The sequence below is a fragment of the Polypterus senegalus genome, chromosome 14 (genome assembly GCF_016835505.1).
Source record: "Polypterus senegalus isolate Bchr_013 chromosome 14, ASM1683550v1, whole genome shotgun sequence".
In the NCBI taxonomy this organism is placed as follows: Eukaryota; Metazoa; Chordata; class Cladistia; order Polypteriformes; family Polypteridae; genus Polypterus; species Polypterus senegalus.
The window spans coordinates 34,899,869-34,921,763 of NC_053167.1; the positions used below are offsets into that span (position 1 = coordinate 34,899,869).

The 21,895-nt window shown below is 38.7% G+C and overlaps 1 protein-coding gene across 1 annotated transcript in view; it reads right to left on the bottom strand.

Moving 5' to 3' along the window:
- Positions 1-21,895, bottom strand: part of LOC120515106 (neuritin-like) — a 43,651-nt gene that overhangs the window by 8,904 nt on the left and 12,852 nt on the right. Inside the window, exon 2 of the mRNA XM_039735835.1 lies at positions 20,408-20,555. Within this exon, the coding sequence (XP_039591769.1) occupies positions 20,408-20,555 (148 nt within the window). The remainder of the gene's footprint in view (positions 1-20,407; positions 20,556-21,895) is intronic.

Genomic DNA, 21,895 nt, shown 5'->3' on the forward strand with positions numbered 1-21,895 from the left:
AGGCGACCCCCCTGTTGAGAAGCCCAGATGGGAGGAGTAGGGGAGTTGCCGCAGGAAAGAAGACACCGGGCTTTGTTCTTTTAAAGGATTGCTTCTTGCATTATTTTAACCTTGTTGTTTTTAGAAGATTTGTTCTATTTAATTTTAACCTCCACAGTAACACTCATTTTAATGGATTATTTATTTAATGACTTTTGAATGCACTGAACTTATTTTAAACACCTAGTTTTTGTTGTTGTTTTTAAATAAAAGCACTTGACACTTTTTCACCATCACCTTGCTTTGTTGTGCCTCACTGCTAAGCTGAGTTCAAAGGCTCACATGAAGATGGTTGGGAGCATGGAACGAACCTGCATCGTCGCAAAACCCTCCATCTTCTTAAAAGAATTAATCACAAAAGCAACCTTGAATGTTGTGGGGTTTTAGTGACCTGAACTCACCTTAACGGCAGTAAGTAGTCGTGCAGCGCAATTTACAAAGAGAGTCTTGCTTCGATGGCGCCGATCACACTCATTTGCAAAGATTTCCGCTCTCCCAGGAGCCGATGGGGCACTCGAATTGTCACAAAAAGTATGAGAAGAGAGGACGCCGCCCAAAGCTGCGAAGCTCTCGACCCGGCGAAGCAACCCAACATTCTGAACCTCTGAGCGTCCACTTTATTCTCACGACCCCTCTCCGCTGAAGGCGGTGTCGTTTTCACATTGTTTACAGCTCTGCACAGTTAAAAAGTTGAAAGATGCAAAGCTGTTTTCCTCATCTCTTCTACTATCAAGTACTGCCAATTAAAAAAAAATTTATAATGTGGCAGTTTCCGTGCACAGTCACGTGGACGAATAAATAAAACTTCTCTGTCAGAACGTGCGTGGCGGCGGACGGCTCAGCGCTGGAGTCAAGAGAGGAGGCCTGGGAGAGGGCGACGCGGGGCGAAATTCTATGGGATACATCGGCGTGTTTGTGTTTACTTCTTTTCAATATCAGTAAAATAAGTCTCACACAAATAATAACAATTCGTAAAGACGATATAAAAATGTTGTCCACAATCAAAGTGATTAGTTCCTGTATTATATGTTCCCTCGTCATACGTAATTTCCATTTCGCTTGGTCATACGTAATTTCTGTTTCAAAACGCGAAAAGAATTTTATATGTTTACAATTTTCATTTTTTTGCATCATACCCTCAAGCATTTGTTTTATGCTTTTTGTCAGTTGCACGTTTATGCTTTTTTCTTGTAATTTGTTTTATTTTTTTTTAATATGGGCTTACTTTGAAAGCCACAGCCAGACAATAAAGTTCTAACACAGAGTAATGTTTTATTTTAATTTATTACAAGCAGCAATGATGTTTACATGCTGCACATTAATGTGGCCCAAGCAATGAACTGAACATTTTTAATGTTGGGGTTATTTTCTTTTTGGGTAGAAGAAAGAAGACACAGGTGTCGCAAATGAAGACAAGTAAGGGAAGAACATTTATGAGGGAGTGAGGCTTAAAACAGGAGAGAAGTTTCTGATAAACTGCCCAAGAAGAAGCTGAGCAGAAGATCTGTGTCACTAATTGAAAATACACATCCCCTTAATAAACCACGAAAAACAATGGATTGCAGTTTATCTCAATAATCATGAAAAAGGTTAATTTTTTGACTCATAATGCTTTTTCACCAGGTGTGTTTCCTGAAACCATTGCAACTTTTTTTAACAATGATTAACATTATTAACGAGAGACTCTGGATTGAACCTTTGCTGTATTTAAATCTATCTAAATATATACAGTATATATTTTTCTTCAGCTCGAGAGCACACCTTCCCCGTAATCCCTCCAGCCACAAAACAGTCCCAAGCACTATCCTCTATCTCTTTCACCACCATCACCACTTCCACTTCCACTCATCCTCCTCCTCCTCCTCCTCCTCCCGACTCTGGCTCTTGAGGAGTGACTGCAGGCTGTTTTCATAGCCCTCCCAGAAGTGCTCAAGGTGGTAATTGGCCTAATTAGGCTGCACTTCCAGGTGTGGCTACATTCCAGCCCACAGATGCTCATTAAGCTGTGCAGCTCCTCCGGGTTGTGGCCACGGAGCCCAACAGGTCTGAGTCCTGAAGTCCCACACCTATGACTACGCCTTCCGGGGGATGTAGAGTGCATCACAAGTCTGCTCCCCGGATCCAGGTTGAAGGAGCGTCCCAGCCAGGCATGGGACCGGCTGCCCATCACAATATATATATATATATATATATATATATATATATATATATATATATATATATATATATATATGTAGTAAAGAATTCACAGAACAATGTCAGTGTTTTGGGGCACCTTGCAAACAACCCCATATAATTTTACCAAAAGAATGGGAGAAAAAAACTGTGTGTTACAGCACAAAATGAGTCATCTCAACTTTCTTCTTAGGTAAACCGTCCAAGATAGCAACAATCTGGAGGCAATCTGGGAAGAAGTGGCAGGACCAGGTGGATGGAACCTGATAGTGATGTCAAATAGAGAATGATGTCAATCTTCCTTTCTGCAGAGGGAGGAGAAGAGAGATTGTTATCATGCAGTGCCATCTCCTCTCTTGGTGGAGAATTACCACCACCTAAGTCTTTAAGCTGTTCTCCATGTGCACGAGTGTAACAGTAAACCCCCCTTTAGCCCAGATTCACTGGATCGGACAACACAAGCCACAAGGTCATGGACAAGAGACAATGCATCGGTGTTGGCATGGAGAGTACCTCGATGATGTAGACCTTTGAACCAATAATGCTGAATGTCTAAAAACCATCTGGTAACATGAGGATTCAACTATTTGTGCAGTGCCATCCACTTTAAAGGAGCCTGGTCCATCAATAGAGTAAACTTGCATCCCAGAAGGTAGTATCTCAGTTGGTTAATAGCCCATTTAATCGCAAGGACCTCTCTACACAGCCGCATACCTGGTTTCCCGATCCAGTAGTTTACAGCTCAAGTACATTATGGGATGTTCAACACCATCCACACTTTGGCTCAACATGGAACCCAAACCTGTGTCCAAAGTGTCAGGCTGTAAGATAAAAGGTAAAGAAAAATCAGGTGTTATCTAGATAGGTGCTGAAATGTGGGCCTGTTTCAAGTCACTGAATGTGGGTTCTGTTTTTTAATCTCCGGTCACTGTATTTGAGGCCCATCTCTTTGTCAAATCTGTCAGAGGTGTATCCCTCTCAGAGAAATTGGGAATGAACTGGTGATAATACCCTGCCAGTCCTAAGAAGGCTTGAACCTGCCTTTTGGTTTTCGGACGGGGCCATTTCATATTGGCTTCAACGTTATTACATTGTGGACAAATGGTACCTCTGCCCACTAAGTAACCTAAATACATAGCTTCTGTCAATAACATTTTGATGTATTTGTCTTTAGCACGGCTTTGCTTAGTGCCAGGAGTACTGCACACACAAGTTGTATATGATCCTCCCAGGAAGAAGGGAGCACTATAGGTTTGGTGGGAACAAAGCACTCTATCCATCAGATGCTGGAAGGTCACAGGTGTCCCTTGCAAACCGAATGGGAGGACCCTATACTGACACTTGGGGTACTTAACGCAGTCTTTTACTTTGCAGATTCTATTAAAAGAATTTACCAATACCCATTTGTTATGTCAAGTGTGGTCAAATATTGGGAATTCCCAAGCCTCTCGAGGAGCTTGTCCACTTCAGGCATTGGGTAGACATCAAATTGTGAAACTTGACTCATCCAGTAGAAGTCATTGCAGAAGTGTCAATTTCCATCTGGATTTGGGACCATAACAATGGGGCTGGACCAGGGTGCTTAAACTCTCCTCAATCACACCAAGATCCAGCATGCATCTGATCTCAAGTTCATCTTCTGCTTGTTTGGCTTCCAAGAGGTGATTTAAGCGTCAGACAATAACCACTGGTTCCACAACAGTGTTGTGTGCAATCAGAGAAGTTCTTCTGGGTTCATTCACCACTTCCGGGACAGATGAAATGACTGCGTAAAGTTTTTGTCATTGTTTGTTGATCCAAAATTAAGAAGAAGGTTGAACTAAATGGGTATTAGGGTCTCTTTCCCTTCATGGCTTCAACAGGTTTGAGAGATACAGTATACTCGCTCAGTTGGGCATCTCTTTAGTTGTTTCCCCAAAGTCGACTAAACCCTTCCTCTCCTTCATTTCATATGACCCTTACCAATGGGCCAATAAATTGGAATGGGAAGACCATGACATGGTCTCCAGAATGAACTCACTGAGTTTTGTGTCATGGTCATAACACCAAGCCTGAGTTGACTGTGCACACTCAGTTTTTCCATTTTAGGATAGGCTTAATTTTTTCAAATCTACCTCATAACTGAGTGATATATTCTAGGATACTATTGGAAGGGACTGCCTCCACTACCCAATCTTCTTTTGATATATCCAAAAATCAAAATCACGAAGCATGGGTAGATGTACTTGTAGTGATGCTACTTGTTGTGTGCAATTGTAACAGCCGGGAAGAGTCGTGTGGTTCTCCTCAGGACATACCACTGATCCCATATAATGATGTCTAGGCTCTGGAGTAGCGACACATCCAGGACTGGACTGGTGATGATCAGAAGACTATTCCAAATGCTCGACGTATGAGGCAGCTTGATGGCATTCAAGGGCAGCTATCAGTTACTGAAGGTTCTTATGTTCTTGTCTCTGGACTGGCTGAGCGAGGAGGTCAGGGAGGGTGTTCATGAGTATATCAATTGTGACCATCTAGGTGATGGTTTTTACTTAATTGACTATGTAACTAAAGAAATTTACTTTACAGACACATTTGGAACTTTTCATTGCCATTGATGCCAGCAAGAAGAAAACAGATGTGCCATTGATTTCAGCATTCTGCAGTAAACTTGCTCAACTGTATGTGCCAAAAGGCCGTGCTATTTTCCAATTCCATTATAACGGAAACCCCCTTATAATAAATTATTTTTTCAGCCCTGAGCACTTCATTCTAATTGAATTTGCCCTGTATATATGTAAACACACACACACTAGTGAAACACGCTGACCTATGGCCCTTGAATAAAATGCTACAAAAGGCTAGATATAAATAACCGCAAAGTCTCTGCTCATTGTTTACAAATGTATGAACTTACACTTGCTTATGAAATCTGAACACATACGTACCAAGTCCTGGGGGATTATCAATAGTTGGGTTTGTGAGACCATGTTTTAATTACAATGAAATTTTCTGACTACTAGTAATGTATCCATCAGGTTGTTGCTACCAGATTGTTACACAATACCTCAGGATCTGGATGTTTCCTTCTGTAAGTTCTTTTGGGAACCAAAAATGAATCCAATATGGTATTGTTCTAAAGAACCACTTTGGCTCCTTTACTTTTAAGAGTGTGCTTTGGTGGGAACAAAATATGTCTCTAAGCATTACAGGTAGATTTAGGTTTGCTTTTGTGATTTCCTTGATCTGAAACAAAGGTGAGGCATTGGAGGCAAGTCCACTTTAAGGCCTCATGAATATTCAGCAAAGTAAAAGATGTTGAAGTGAGCAAAAAAGTTCACAGCATAACATCACAGCAAGGACACATGTAGTTAAAAACCTGACTAGGCTCATGTTAATGACCTGCTGAAAGATAAGGCATGGGCAAACTAAGAGTTGGACAGCTTCTCTGAAGAAGAGCGGGATTGGCTTTCAGGTTGATGGATTGCTACTGAAGGTAAACAAGGTACATTAGAGCCACGTATAATATGGGAGCCATGAAACACTAACCTAGAGCCACATCTAAAATAACCTCAACCCAAGATGTCTCCTGCCTAACCATAGGTGGTTTTTGAAGTTAGGTGTAGTATTGACTTTGATCCTCATTTATTATACTAAAATGTAACAGCCTAGAGAAAGGCTGTGTATATTTTGGTGTTGCCTTTCAGTGTTACACTGCCACTAGGGTGTGTTTGAAGAATACAAATTCTATGTATAAAGCATAATAAACAGACAAAAGGAGGTTTAAATTATTACTTTTTTTTGGGGGGGGGAATGCATTCAGCACATATTCAGGATAATTTGTTAACATTGGGACTGGATATCTGCATCTTGTGTGATAACTTTAATTAATATAAATTGTAATTTGTGTATGAACTGTGTACTGTATACACTACATTTATTAGGTAGCATCACTGCTACAACTTGATTAAGTTCAGTGTTATTTTGATACATGTAACAATATATCTGCCTTTTGCATTGTATGATCACAGTTTGAGTCATTAGGTGGTGGGTGGTTTTCACAGTTTGGTTGTGTTGCCTTGACTGTCATCTATCATATTTAAGTGTTAACCGACTACATGTAGCATGGCACTGGCCTTTACCTTTATACTTTTCTTGGGGTAAACTGTAACATTAAAAATATATATATATATAAAAAAAAAAATATATATATATATATATCTATACTGTATATATATATGTGTGTGTATGTGTGTGTGTGTACATACATAAAAATATATACTGTATATACTGTATATATTGTGACAGTTTAAGGTTTTCTCGCACCCTTGTACCCTCAGACCACTCGTCAGACACCAGATAAAAAGTCCAATTATTATTTATTATAATAATAATGTGCACAAAGCACGCTCCTCTCCACAATACTCAATAAACCAAAAACAATCCTCCTAACTCCCAGACGCTTAGCCACCCTGCCTCCCAACTCAGCTTGTCCGTCTGGGATTTCCCACAGACCTTTATACTGCTCGACCCGGAAGCGTTTCACCCTCTCTGTCCATGTGACCTGGAACACTTCCGGGTCAGTTAAAAAATCCTTTTTTCTTCACCCAGGAAGCACATCGTTCTCTTTGTCCATGTGACTATGACGTACTTCCTGGGCGTAAGGCAAATAGTCTCTGGTCCTCCCTGCAGCGACTCCTGGCGGCCCCCATGGTATCCAGCAGGGCTGTGAATAAAGACTCCAATGTCCATAATGCCTTGCTGGTCTTCGGGGCACCTCCATACTGCAGGGAGGGCTCCACCTGGCGGCGTGGGGGTATTGGCCGGGATGAACAGCCGGCTATACATTACAATATATAATGTGTATATATGTATAAAATGTCCAAAGTTATTGTGGTTCTCATTTTTCTTAAGGCAAACTCCATAGGCAAACTGATTGAGAAGGTGACATAACGGAAAAGAAAGAACAGTGAACTTCTGAATGTGATGAAAATTGCATTAACCGATTAAATGATAGGAAGAAAAGGAATGACAGCATCAAGCACATGCAGCAAGGCAACCTGCTGGTACTCACAAACTACTTACTGGAGCTAGACATTGATCTTGCAAGAAATGGAGGTCTACATGTTTCCTAGTGGGTCTTGAAAACATAATTCATAAAACAATTTTGTATATTGATATTTCATAATGTTTTATATTTCTGTGATAGGTGGCCACCATTTTATGCGGATACCAGGAAGGATCTAGCTTCCAACAATCCTGAATTGAATAAGTAGTTTCAGGATATGAATTAGATGGAAGGATGTCCTACATTGTTAAATAATTCACTTTTATTTTAACTGTGTTTTACTTGTTATTATGTATAGTGCTTTGAGTTTATCCATAAACTTTGTTGAAATCTGTTTTGACATTACTCCTTAAAGAGACACTGGACCAGAAAGATCTATGCAGCAGAGCCAGGTCACTGAGAATATGCAATCTAAGAACAATTTATTATGTTTGAATGTATTATACACTCACAGTGCAAAGTCTGTGCTGACTGTTAAAATATTAATAATAAGAGGACTAACCAAAAAGGCATCAAGGGACAATGCTTTAAAACTGCTGAAAGTCAATGTGAAAAAAATATATACAGTAGCTTCTCCCCCACTTCCATATTAAACAATCACTAAAGGAGTCTCGGATTACTCCAAGAGGGGACTATGATTAAATTACAGGTAGAGAGATCTTCTCCAGGGAAATATTGTGCAGCTAGGAGAAAATAAAATCCTCACCAAGGCTCCAAAATGTCATTACTATGTGCCACACAGAGTGCTCTGTGTTCCTGCCCTAAAGTTATACACTTATTTTTGAGGGCCCTCCAGCAATGTGCCCCATTTGGTATTCCCCCACACTGTTTTTAATTATCTTGGACATACAGTACATAGACGTACATCATTCACTACTGTGCCTTATGCCAGTCCAGCTTTTATGATTCACACAAATAATTTGTTGCAGTTCTGAGCCGAAGACAGAGAGATCTCCTCCTTTAAGAACCCCATTATGTGGTGGGATCGTTTTAGTCTTACTGATGAGACTTTCTCTTGCAAGGGTAGACTGTGCATATCCAAAAGGTAGCATCTTATTATTATTAATGAAACTCAAGAATAGGTCACTGAATGACTGCAAAATGAAAGATTAAGAGCTGTGCTCAGGCAAAATGCCAAACTGGTTGTGTAGAGAATGCTGTTTAAAAGATGAGACAAATCTGTTATCTGTGAGTGACTTTGTTATGTGGAGTCATTTCACTTTTAACTGAATGTTGATTATACAGGACCCATGTTATGACATTGCTCATTGAGTATCATTACTCATGATAGTCCTATAAATAAATGTGATTGGAGACTAATTATAAACGCAGCAATGTGCCTTCTGGGACAGCAGTCTAAATCCCAAATGCCTTTTAGATTTTCTAGGATAAAATCTCAAACATCTAAGAGGTAGTTCTGCTTACAGTGAATTTATCTATACTAATAAAAGGCAAAGCCCTCACTGACTGACTGACTGACTGACTGACTCATCACTAATTCTCCAACTTCCCGTGTAGGTAGATGGCTGAAATTTGACAGGCTCATTCCTTGCAGCTTACTTACAAAAGTTAAGCAGGTTTCATTTCGAAATTCTACGCGTAACGGTCATAACTGAATCCTACTTACATACATATATACGGCCATAGCCTGCAGCTTGGTCGCCGTGTGAGGCGGAGTTGCGTCCCTCATCACCACGCCTCCCACGTAGTTGGCTACCAGCCTATATTGCATCCCCCATACCCACGACTCCCACATAATTGAGTGCCTGCCCATATAAGGCGTCTGTCAGCAGAAATCCAATAGACATGCTACCGCTACAAGGCAATTGTCATGCCTAAGACGAATATGATATTCTCGAGATACAAGTTTAGTGAGAAGACGCAGGGTATAAACAAGACTTTTGATCTCTTTTAAAAGGAGTTAAAATTGCTGGTGAAGGACTGTGCTTATGCAAACAAAGATGAGATGGTCAGGGATAGAATAGTGTTTGGCACAAACTCAGCAAAAGTACGAGAGAAACTGTTAAGTGCCAGGTCTGAGCTAACATTAAATAAAGCCGTGGACATCGCAAGATCGCAAGAGATAGCTCAAGCACAGCTGAGAAGCTTCGATGCATGTACTCCGAACAGCTCATGTGAACTGACTGTGAACGCAGTACGCAGACAAAAAGCAAGAGCTCCAAAGAGCGCTGAACAAAAAACGCATTACACAATTGAGAAGGCAGCAAAAGAATATGAAGCGAGTGACGCATACAAGCATATCCATAAGTGCAGCTACTGAGGAAACAAAGCACACGGTGGAAAAGGTCAATGTTCAGCTAATGGTGGACAGTGTAAAAAATGTGGTAAATTGAACCACTTCGCTAAAGTTTGCAGGACTGGGAAAGGTAAACCCGTGCATGCAGTGTGTGATGTCTCAGATAAAGAGGAAGACGAGCTGTTTATTGATGCAGTAAGAAAGGAACAACCCTCTGAACCTGAACAAGCCTTTGTAGACATATCAATAGGAAAGCAAGGTGTAAAGCTTAAGTTTAAATTAAGTTCATAGAGACCCTGCCGCTAAATATTCGCAGGCAAATCCACAGCTTAATACCGGGAATACCTGTTAAACATCTTAGATTCCTGAGTAGCGATTTGGGTAGTGAACACTTCGATGAATGAAACCTGTTATCTTTACAACGGTTGACAAACATGGAATATAACTTGAACACAACTCATCCTCCAAATATGAACCTGATTGAAAGAAATAATGATAATCAAATCCTTGATGACAGCAACACTCATAACAGTCACAAACAATTACATTGACAATCATGTTACGTTATTTTTTCTATTCTTTTTTTTTTTCATAATTTCTTTAACACACTACTTCTCTGCTGTGAAGTGCAGGTATTTTGCTAGTAATATATATAAAAGCAAATGTTTCTTAAAGGTAAAATACATTTACAATTAAAATAGATACTGTCTACAGCAGTCAGGAAGAATGGCAGCAATAATGATACAGTCCAGTTACACTTTTAATCCTTATTCTGCATTGACTTTTTATCTGTTATACTAAAGCACTTTCAGTCTTCTGTTGCCCTAAAGACATCAACCTTTTTACATGAACTTTTTTCATTTATTTATCGCCCATTATTCTTATGTTTGTATACTATCTTTCTGAAACCAATAATTCTTCTATGACCATTAATACTTTACTGCTGAGATTGTGAACCTGCTTACAATATTTACATGGTACTTGCTCTTCTATCGCCATGATGGGATGAACCTGTCTACATTGCCCCTGCTCACACACCCCTCACATCATAGACTGCAGCTACTGATCTCAGCGCTCTCTTACCTAACTAGATATTGCCAGTCATGTCAAATTAAATGACTGCGTAATATCTTCCCAGCAGTTTCACATTTCCAAAGTATCACAAGCTTGCCTCTTTTTCTCACAGCCAACAATATACTGCCTGATGGATCCTGTGGCTGTGTGAAGGAGCTACAGGTACAGCAGGTTTAGTTGCAATCTCTGCCATTTATTTGATCTTTTTTTTGCTTTTTTCCATTATTTATAAAACGCAAGACTTTACACACATGAACCTCACTTCTGTTTGTGAGGTCCTAAACATCTGTGTTCCTTATTCCTCGATGCTACATTACGTTTTACGTCTGAATGAGTGGTTATTGGTTGTCAGCTCTCGTGCACACAGAGTTCACCCCTCCGACTTAAGACAAAGTCAGTCCTGTTTGATTTTTGTCAGCGCAAGCAATAGACTAGTTAGACTGAGTCACTGAGTATATCTACAAAACTGGCAGTCATGGGAGCAAGGAGTGACTGACCACCAGCTTTAGAACATAGAGTAAATGAAGTATTTAACCTAAAAATCACTGGAAGTTGTGTAATATGACATGACCTAACCCCTATTTCCTGTCATTTCAACTTTTACTACTATTCACCTTGTGAATCTAGTCATTCACTTTCTATGATTGTTTCTTCCACCTCGTATTTTGCTTACCTAATCACTAATTCCTTTTATGAACTGTATTCCTGTTCTTATAAAGCCGTTCTAGCAAACCCTTACTGTTCTATGACTGTTCCTCACTGTTCTTTGACTCTGTGTATGAATATTTATGTAGTGATATAATGTATCTAACCTCTCCTGATTGTTCTATGACTTTTACTCCTGCAGACATTGTGAATTTACTTTCATAACCACTACTGACATTTCTTCCTCCCTAAAGGGGCAATACCTAACCTTATTCTATCACCCTATTAATGTTGCAAGTCTGCTTATCCAACTCATGCTCTGCCTATTTAACACTTACTTTCTCTTCTACGACATTTACTCCTTGTCATCATAGGAGTAAAATACCTACCTAAACCATACTCATTTCCTTCTGGAATGTTATTGTTATTCAGTTGTTACCCTGACTTCTTAACTTCTCGTCTATGACTTATTACAGCTTTTAAAGTTGTCTGGCTCTCTTCCAACCATCTTTTAATTTTTCACAGTGTTAAAATAGTCAAGTCGAAAAGACTGAACTACAAAACAGACTTACAGATTTTTTTTATTACTTTCTTTCTCAACCCACTAAAACAGTCAAATAACAGTCAATATTGATTTTGTGATGTCATCGCTGCACCACGGTTGCTGCCAGGATGTTGCTGACAATGATGCCAATTGCTGGACACATGGGCATGACTATGGCATTAGCACTTATGGAAGAGAAAAGTTTCTATATTTGCGTGGGTGGCATATTAACATAAATAGCCATAAAAAGTAATTAAAAGCTTCTAAAACATTAGATTAAGCATAAATTAGAATGTTAAGCAAATAAGATAGGTAAAAAACAAATATAGTTAACTAAAAAATCAGGCATATTGCATTTTCTAGTAAAAAAGAAAGATTACCAGTAAGGATAGAATAGGACTAAGAATGACGCACAGAAACTACCCGAGGAAAGAATAAGGAGGAATGAGATCACCTGTGTTCAAGACTGGGAAGCTGAGGAACGATACCACAGAAAAAATAGCTCTGGTAGGCACGTAAGAAACCAGCTGGATTGGTGAATCAGCAAAAAGGCAGCAAAAGGCTTTTGCTATAAGCAAGGTCAAAATGATGTAATGCATGAAAGAAAAATTAGTATATTCGGGCACTAGCAAATAAATATAGAAGAATATATTAGAAATTAACTTTAGCGTAGAAATTAAGGCAAATCAAGCATGCCAAGCAAATGATTAAATAAACGCATATACCATATTTCTTTTTAATTAAAGCTTAGCTTCAGGCCACCATTATAACATAGTTTGAAAGGCTTAGAAAAGGAAATGACACCATAAAAGCCCAAATATGGAAAAAGGAAAACATCTGCCCGGCCAAAGACCAACCAGAAATAAGCAAAACAGAAACTAGAGATGAACAATGGACAGTAAGAACAGGTACAGAGAGAGCCAATTGAATGAGGTCAAAGTGATAAAAAATGATATATAAGTGTTGGGTTTTGAACTGTTCCGGGCTCAGCTCAATTTGACCGTATTGGGTTGAGTCCGTGTTATTATTTGTGTTGTTTTATTGCAATAAAGCTTTAAAACTCTGTTTGCCTATCCTGAGTCCTAATAGCCTTCATTTTCAGGCAAAAAGCCTTCTGGTGACAATTTTTCACCACGACACACTCAGCAGTTATTTAAGATAAGATTATAGGTTTTTACCCCAGTTCTATTTAGTTGACTACTCATTTAATTTAACCCCTAAAGTCTCTTTATATCCTTGCAAGCTGTGTTCTTAGACAATTTTTCATTTGGCTATAATATTTATATATTTATGTATTTGTGAGACTCACTGTTGTCTAGATTCCTCTTGCTGTATCAGTGTTTAGCATTGGTATGAGCTATATTATGGGTGTGGGGTGTTTGGGGAGAAAACATCTTGGGCAGAATGGATAAAAGCTACTGCCACAGACCTTCTGGGTTCAGATATTATCCTGGACACTCAAGTCTAAATGGTGTTCTACCAAATGGTAGAATGGCAGTAGTTTTATAAAAAGGGGACCAAAAGAAAAGATGTGAACTAAAATACTAAGCAACATTTCGAAGTTAGGAAGTCCAAACAATCTGTTGTCATACCAAAAATAACAACAATTTGAAGCAGAAGGATGTAACATTAAATTTGTTAACCAGGAAATCACTAACTAAAACCCATTTGACAAATGTTTTTGTTTCTCTGTGATCTTGGATAATCAGGAAATGCACAGCACTGATGATGACATAATGTGCCACATACATCCAGTGACTGTCCTTAGAAACATGGTAGCCACTGCTCCAAAGAATGACTGTGCCTGTGATAAACAAAATGGCATCACAAAAGGCACAAGAATATTTCAGATACATTAAATATAATTTTAAAACAAAATATATTCTGAAAATTTGAAGTCTATATATTTCGATACCAAAAATGGGCACAGAAAATGTCAGAAAACCCTAAAAGAAAAGTCAGAAAAAAACTGAAAATGAAATATATAAACTTTTCTCTGGGTACTTTCTTCTCACGTATCCCAATGACTTTTTTTGGTTAATGTGTAGCATAATTGAGCACTAGAAGGTACTGGTGACCCATCCAGACCTGCCTCCTTTGAATTGTCTAATGACTATGAGCTGGAGTAAGTGGGATTGGTAATAGTTGGATAAACACATATATGGACATTGTAACCATTCTAACTTTAAAGTGACCCATAATGGCTTAATCTGGGTATGTGTAGGCCTATGAAGAGCAATGAACTGGTGTGCCTTTTAAGATATGCACCACAACCTTGGAAAGGATGAATTGGTTTGAAAAAGAATGGATGAAAGCCATCTTTCCCACATTCTGAATGGAACATACTCTTTTTCATTATTTCTTTATGTCATAATGTAGTATAGGTTCTACCGATGTCTGCACACTTTTTTATATGAACATTGTGACTGTCTACGCTGCTCAGTAAAAATTTCTGTAGAAACAATAGCCTTTTAAGAATGATGAAAATAGAGTGCAACTCTTTTTTAAATGAATAGTCAACTTCTATTTGTTTTGAAGTGAGGTGAACAGGTTGTAAGATTTAAAAAGTGTTAAACATTAATTTTTGTAAATTTCAAACCAACTATTTCCTTTTGATGGTCGTAGAAAATGAAGTTTTTTGCAAAATGTGTTGATCTGAAGTAGGGATCACTCTTCAACACTAAACCTCGAGGGACAGACTTGATTTTTTTACAAACAATTTATGTTCAATTCTTTATCTGCCTTCATAGAATCCTTATGTTACAAATCCACAGTCAAGGTTCATTATCCACATTGCTGAGTTTAGTCTTGGCACTCTGTATCTGGGGTTCAAATGATTATCTTAGGAGTGGCTACTATGACCCCATCTCTTGCACTATGCCTACTGATAAGCTATCTCTACTTTCTGCCTGTAACAATAATTAAGCAGCAATTAACTGTAAGCATGAACAACGGAGCAGAAGCTATTAAATTGAGGAGGTGCTACCGACAGAGAAACTATAGTCATGCCATTCATGTTCACTGTTCCCATACTCATTTTGAAATGTGCTAAAGGTTCTTTAATGTCATTACAACCTCACATACCAATTCTGATGAAGAGACAACCAGTTTCAAAATGTGTTGGCAAATCATTTGTGTCAAAAACTTCTAAATGGACTTTAATTATGACTACATGCTCGATTTAAGTTTTGTTACTCTCACTGTTTAACATAATTGTTATAATACTTTAATTTTGAAATATAATTTGTACAGCCTCATTATTTTTTAATATATGAGGGATGTTCAAAAATTTTCCCCACTTTTATATTTTCGGCTGAAATGGAGAAGGCAGGAGGAGTAGTAATTGGTTATGTCTGAGAGTGTCGTGTGACTAGGAAAATTGTATCACAAACGAAGGTGACTATGTAGAAAAGTAATGGAATTTGTTTTTGAAATTCTTAATAAAAAACTTTTTGAATGTCCCTCATAGTTTGTACTTTATTACATTAATAGTTAGAACACAGATGCTTCGCAGTTAGGAGACCTGGGTTCGCTTCCCGGGTCCTCCCTGCATGGAGTTTGCATGTTCTCCCCGTGTCTGCGTGGGTTTCCTCCGGGCGCTCCGGTTTCCTCCCACTATCCAAAGACATGCAGGTTAGGTGGATTGGTGATTCTAAATTGGCCCTAGTGTGTGCTTGGTGTGTGGGTGTGTTTGTGTGTGTCCTGCGGTGGGTTGGCACCCTGCCCGGGATTGGTTCCTGCCTTGTGCCCTGTGTTGGCTGGGATTGGCTCCAGCAGACCCCCGTGACCCTGTATTCGGATTCAGCGGGTTAGGAAATGGATGGATGGATGGACACAGATGCATGTTGAGCTGTTTTTTTCCTTTGTTGCTTTTCCTCAGGATTAATTTACATTTGAGTAATATACACATATATTATTTCTTTCTTTAAAAGAAAATGTTGTTTGGAGACACATATGTTTTCTTTTTACATTTTTGCTTGTCATTCTTTTAATAAACCTTTTGCTGACAATAATCACAGATGTGCACGTAGAAATTGTAAGCTGGAGGGGTGATCGCACCCCAAGAGGACACAGACGCCCCTGGGAATACCCCTGAAACACAGACTACCCTCACCCCTACCCCTACTCTCTTTTCTGTTTCTTTTTCCGGTTTCTTTGTGGTGGTGGCCTGCGCCACCTCCACCCACTCAAAGCTTCATGATGCTCCAACAATGATGGACGGATTAAAAGGCAGAAGTCTACGTGACCATCATCATCATCAAGTCCTTCCGTGAGAATCCTAAATCCAAAGAGGACTGTTTCATTTATGTTAGGTAGAATGCCCAGAGGGGACTGGGCGGTCTCATGGTCTGGAATCCCTACAGATTTTATTTTTTCTCCAGCCGTCTGGAGTTTTTTTGTTTTTTCTGTCCCCCCTGGCCATTGAACCTTACTCTTATTCTATGTTAATTAATGTTGATTTATTTTGTTTTATAATTGTGTCTTTCATTTTCCTATTCTTTAATATGTAAAGCACTTTGAGCTACTGTTTGTATGAAAATGTGCTATATAAATAAATGTTGTTGTTGTTGTCTCTCTCTGACATTCTCTGCTCCTAGCGGAACTGTCATCTCTGACTTGTCATGGAGCACGTTTAAGCTTTTGAAAAAGAAACAAATGTTTGTTTGCAGTGTTTGAATAAAATTCCTGTTTTCTACAACCTCCTGTGTCTCTGTGCAAATCTGTGACCCAAGCATGACAATATGAAGTGAAGTATTAATCCATTTCATCAGTGGAAACAAATTTTTAATTCATGAAAAACAGCTCTACAAACTAAGATGTTCTCCAGCACCTCAACACTCATTCAGAATTCTCTAATCAAGTTAATATAAACTGTGGTCTGCCTTGTAACAAGACTGTACTTAACAAATGTAAAAAGTACCTTGTATCCATTTCCAGCACCACTAAGTGCCCCCAACAAGGCGTGCTGCTAAACCCTCTGGAGTAATCAGTTCTCTGGGGCTCTAACATTTTTGTATTTTTATGATACACTCGCCTTTTTTAATACATGTTTTTGCCTTCACTAAAGTGACAAACAGTGCTATCATATTTGCCTTTATCCTCCCATAAAACTTTTAGATGTATCCTTAACATACATTAGGCACAGTCATTGCTGCTTTGCATGACATTACTTTGCTCTGTGACTGCAGAATATTGGCTTTTGCTTATTAGGACACTACTCTTAGGTGTTGGAGATAAACCACTGGCATATCCTGACAGAATACCGGCCAGTATTTTGTAATTTGCAATTCTGTATTATTATTTTATTTACTCTTGTTGCTTCTTTTTTTCAGTATTTTTGTGATATTACTTAAGATCCAAAAAAGGAACAATCTTATGATATTCTCAAACTAAAGCATCTTCCAAAACACATTTTCTAGGGCTAGCTATGTACTGACATTCTTTTTTCTATTTGTTTACAGTACATCTTTCTTTTGGTTAGGGTTAGGGAAAGCCTTGTCCATCTTTAGATCCCTCTATCTGAACATACCAGAAACAAAAATCTTCATTTCTCTTCAATTTCAATTCCAAGTCTGATGGATTTGAAATTTTCCTAAACTAATTCAACAAGAAGAGTGACAATAGTTAAAAGATGGTATTTAGCGGAACAGAAGCATCCTGACTTCTGGAATTAGAACACAGTCAATACTTCGTTAATGGATTTAAAGGAGGTAGAGAAATTGTGTGCCACTTATATTATCCAGGATACAGCCTTGGTTAGTGATACTTTGCACGATATGCAGAAATATTCATCTTAGTAACAGTTATCCAGGTGTACAGACAGCTACATCCCTTTAAGCAAACTGTTTGTACTTGATGAAACTTACACTTGATTTTAATTTCAGCTCAGTTTTTTGCTGTATTATGTTTCAAGCTTCTTGTGCTTTGCTGTGTTACTATATACAGTGGGATGCAAAAGTTTGGGTAACCTTGTTAATAGTCATTATTTTCCTGTATAAATCGTTGGTTGTTACGATAAAAAATGTCAGTTAAATATATCATATAGGAGACACACACAGTGATATTTGAGAAGTGAAATGAAGTTTATTGGATTTACAGAAAGTGTGCAATAATTGTTCAAACAAAATCAGGCAGGTGCATAAATTTGGGCACCATTGTCATTTTATTGATTCCAAAACTTTTAGAACTAATTATTGGAACTCAAATTGGCTTTGTAAGCTCAGTGACCCCTGACCTACATACACAGGTGAATCCTATAATGAGAAAGAGTATTTAAGGGGGTCAATTGTAAGTTTCCCTCCCCCTTTAATTTTCTCTGAAGAGTAGCAACATGGGGGTCACAAAACAACTCTCAAATGACCTGAAGACAAAGATTGTTCACCATCATGGTTTAGGGAAGGATACAGAAAGCTGTCCCAGAGATTTAAGCTGTCTGTTTCCACAGTTAGGAACATATTGAGGAAATGGAAGACCACAGGCTCAGTTCAAGTTAAGGCTCAAGTGGCAGACCAAGAAAGATTTCAGATAGACAGAAGCGACGAATGGTGAGAACAGTCAGAGTCAACCCACAGACCAGCACCAAAGACCTACAACATCATCTTGCAGCAGATGGAGTCACTGTGCATCGTTCAACCATTCGGGCACTTTACACAAGGAGATGCTGTATGCGAGAGTGATGCAGAGGAAGCCTTTTCTCCGCCCACAGCACAAACAGAGCCGCTTGAGGTCTGCTCAAGCACATTTGGACAAGCCAGCTTCATTTTGGAATAAGGTGCTGTGGACTGATGAAACTAAAATTGAGTTATTTGGGCATAACAAGGGGCGTTATGCATGGAGGAAAAAGAACACAGCATTCCAAGAAAAACACCTGCTACCTACAGTAAAATATGGTGGTGGTTCCATCATGCTGTGGGGCTGTGTGGCCAGTGCAGGGACTGGGAATCTTGTCAAAGTTGAGGGACGCATGGATTCCACTCAGTATCAGCAGATTCTGGAGACCAATGTCCAGGAATCAGTGACAAAGCTGAAGCTGTGCCGGGGCTGGATCTTTCAACAAGACAACGACCAAACACTGCTCAAAATCCACTAAGGCATTCATGCAGAGGAACAAGTACAACGTTCTGGAATGGCCATCTCAGTCCCCAGACCTGAATATAATTGAAAATCTGTGGTGTGAGTTAAAGAGAGCTGTCCATGCTCGGAAGCCATCAAACCTGAATGAACTAGAGATGTTTTGTAAAGAGGAATGGTCCAAAATACCTTCAACCACAATCCAGACTCTCATTGGAACCTACAGGAAGCGTTTAGAGGCTGTAATTTCTGCAAAAAGCGGATCTACTAAATATTGATTTCATTTCTTTTTTGTGGTGCCCAAATTTATGCACCTGCCTGATTTTGTTTGAACAATTATTGCACACTTTCTGTAAATCCAATAAACTTCATTTCACTTCTCAAATATCACTGTGTGCGTCTCCTATATGATATATTTAACTGACATTTTTTATCATAACAACCAACAATTTATACAGGAAAATAATGACTATTAACAAGGTTGCCCAAACTTTTGCATCCCACTGTATATTTCTGACTGTTTCATGACTGGAAAATTGAATTCTGTTTTTTCTGTATATTAACTTTTACTTGTTACAGACTGCTGTGGATGGCCCCATTGAAGAGCTGTGACCCTGAGTATGACTTTTCATTTTGTTGTGTTCCACACAATAAGTTCACTTAGTCTTCAGTTCCAGAGAGTGAGTATTTTATGGTATGGGTTTCCTGATTTTACAATTTTGGATGTATATTTTTTCGCTAAAATTCTGGTTTTGTTAAAGGATCTAGTTCTATTACTGGGTGAAGCAGCAAAGCAGCATAAAGCAATGAAAGTTGAGGATCCATTTTGTGACATCTAATTTGCCTGCCTGCAGTACTGGATCCTGTGTAGTCTGCCTTCTCTGACCCTTGCAGCCTCCTTTACCTGGTAGGGTTTTGGTTTCTGTTTTTATTTTTATACTTTTTTGTATAGATTTATAAAATCAAACCGGTTTTTGAGGCCACTGAATATGATTGTGACACTCATTTCTGGAAGTTTCAATTGTGTAAAAAGTTATCTAATAGTTTGGACTATTTCATACACCATTTTATATTTCTTATGATTAACACTGTGTTTTATTTCCATCATCAGAAGGGACAAGTTCTCTGAAAGTTCGGGTAACAATATACAAGTTGCACATACAAAACCCTTTCTTGAATCGCTCTTTCTAAATGTATTTGGCATTTTTTCCCTGGTTCTGACTTTTTTGTACTGTACTTTTAAAAATTATTTTTGTCTCTAGTGTTGGCTTTGATGGTCATGTTTTTGACCTCTCAGTTTTGACCCTTTTCTCTTACTCATCTATTACTCCCAATCATTTCTCAGATTTAGCAGTTCAACACACTAACACTCATATGACTGCAGCAAAGACACTGACTCCTCTGGCCCCATTCCTAGCCAGTTGCTAACTCACTTGCTGACTCCTGCTCACAGTCAACATATTTACCATATTTGTACACTTGTACATTACATTCTCTTCCCTTTTTCCTTAAAAGTTCACTTTTTTTTTTTTGTCAATATATAGCTTCTCACCTGCATATGATCTGCAATCCACGCTCAGCACTGTCTTCTTCCCGATACATGGCCATGCTGTCTCCAAGTTTCAACACGCAGTCTGAAAATCCTTTGTAAATGCTGCCACATTTCACCTCCGCAGAGACAGCTGCTGTGAAGAGCACAGCTGGGAAAAAGGAATAAGAACCCTGATAACAATTGACTTTATAGTAGGATGAAAGCATCTTGTTATGCAAAATCAAAATAAAACAAAGCCAAACATACAAAACAGTAAGAATTATAATAACTCTTATTTTAAACATTCAACAGGGAACTCCTCAGCTCCTGGACGCTGAATACAATTTTTAAAATCCATCCTCTCCATAAACCATTATAACACCTAACCAGGAGTTTGGAAGCTCTTGTAGAACTGGTGCAGTGCCAATTCACAATATGGCCATAAAGTCCACAAGTTCCCAGCTCCAAATGTCCTACACAAAAAACATTATATACTTGTAATCTTGAATTAAACATTTATACATAATTTATGGCTGAACCTTTGCCACCTGGCCCAGGATTTAATAATTCCTGTGAAAACTGTATAATAAGATCATAAATCATATTTATATGAAGGTGATTGAAATAGATCATTTGCAGTACCCAAAGAAAAACTGTAAGAGCACCAGAAACAGGGTGAAACAGGCACAAACATCTAAAGATGCACTGAATGATTGCTTTTAATTTAGTCGACTCTTAACTTTTCATCATATTCTACACTAACCAAGATAAGCAACTCGGTCTACAAAGAATATTAAATATACAGGAGCAAACAGAACATTGTCATTGTTCGAAACCTATCCTGTCAGCACTGGGAATAAAAGTCAGGAACTAGAACTGCATGAGTGTGCCGCTCCATCACAGAATCATTAATGCACTCAATCACCCATACTACACTAGAACTGGCGATTAATCAAATACACGTCTTTGGAATGTGGGTGGAAAACAGAGAGAAACTCATGTGGAGGACCTGCAAACCACACAAAGACAGCAACCAAGCACAAGAGTAAAATCCAGGATGCTAACTACTGTGGCACTGTGCTGTCTCAGGAATCAATTACTATAGCATGATTAATTAATTAGGAGCGGGGGTCACACTGAGAAAATGCTGAAAAGCATCTAGGACAGAGATTAGGAAAGGAAACCAGTTAATATAATGTAGTTGGAGCTCAAATATAACAACTCTACGGAGAAGCAATAGGAAAGAAGAAACGCTGGAAAGGAGCAGCTCTAGCATTCTACCTTAATCATGAAAGCATTATCTTAGTATTTCTTAAAGTGTATTCAAATATACTGATAATTTCACCATTAATAGGCACTGTTTAAGGCACTATACCTCATCCTGCTTTCTCAGAACAGAGATTTCAGCTGTTTCTTGTAGATGTTTGACATGTTCACGTGAGGTTTAATGTTACAAGGGGCATTACGGCAATGACAGATAATAAAAAGATAAGATCTTGGATGGACTTT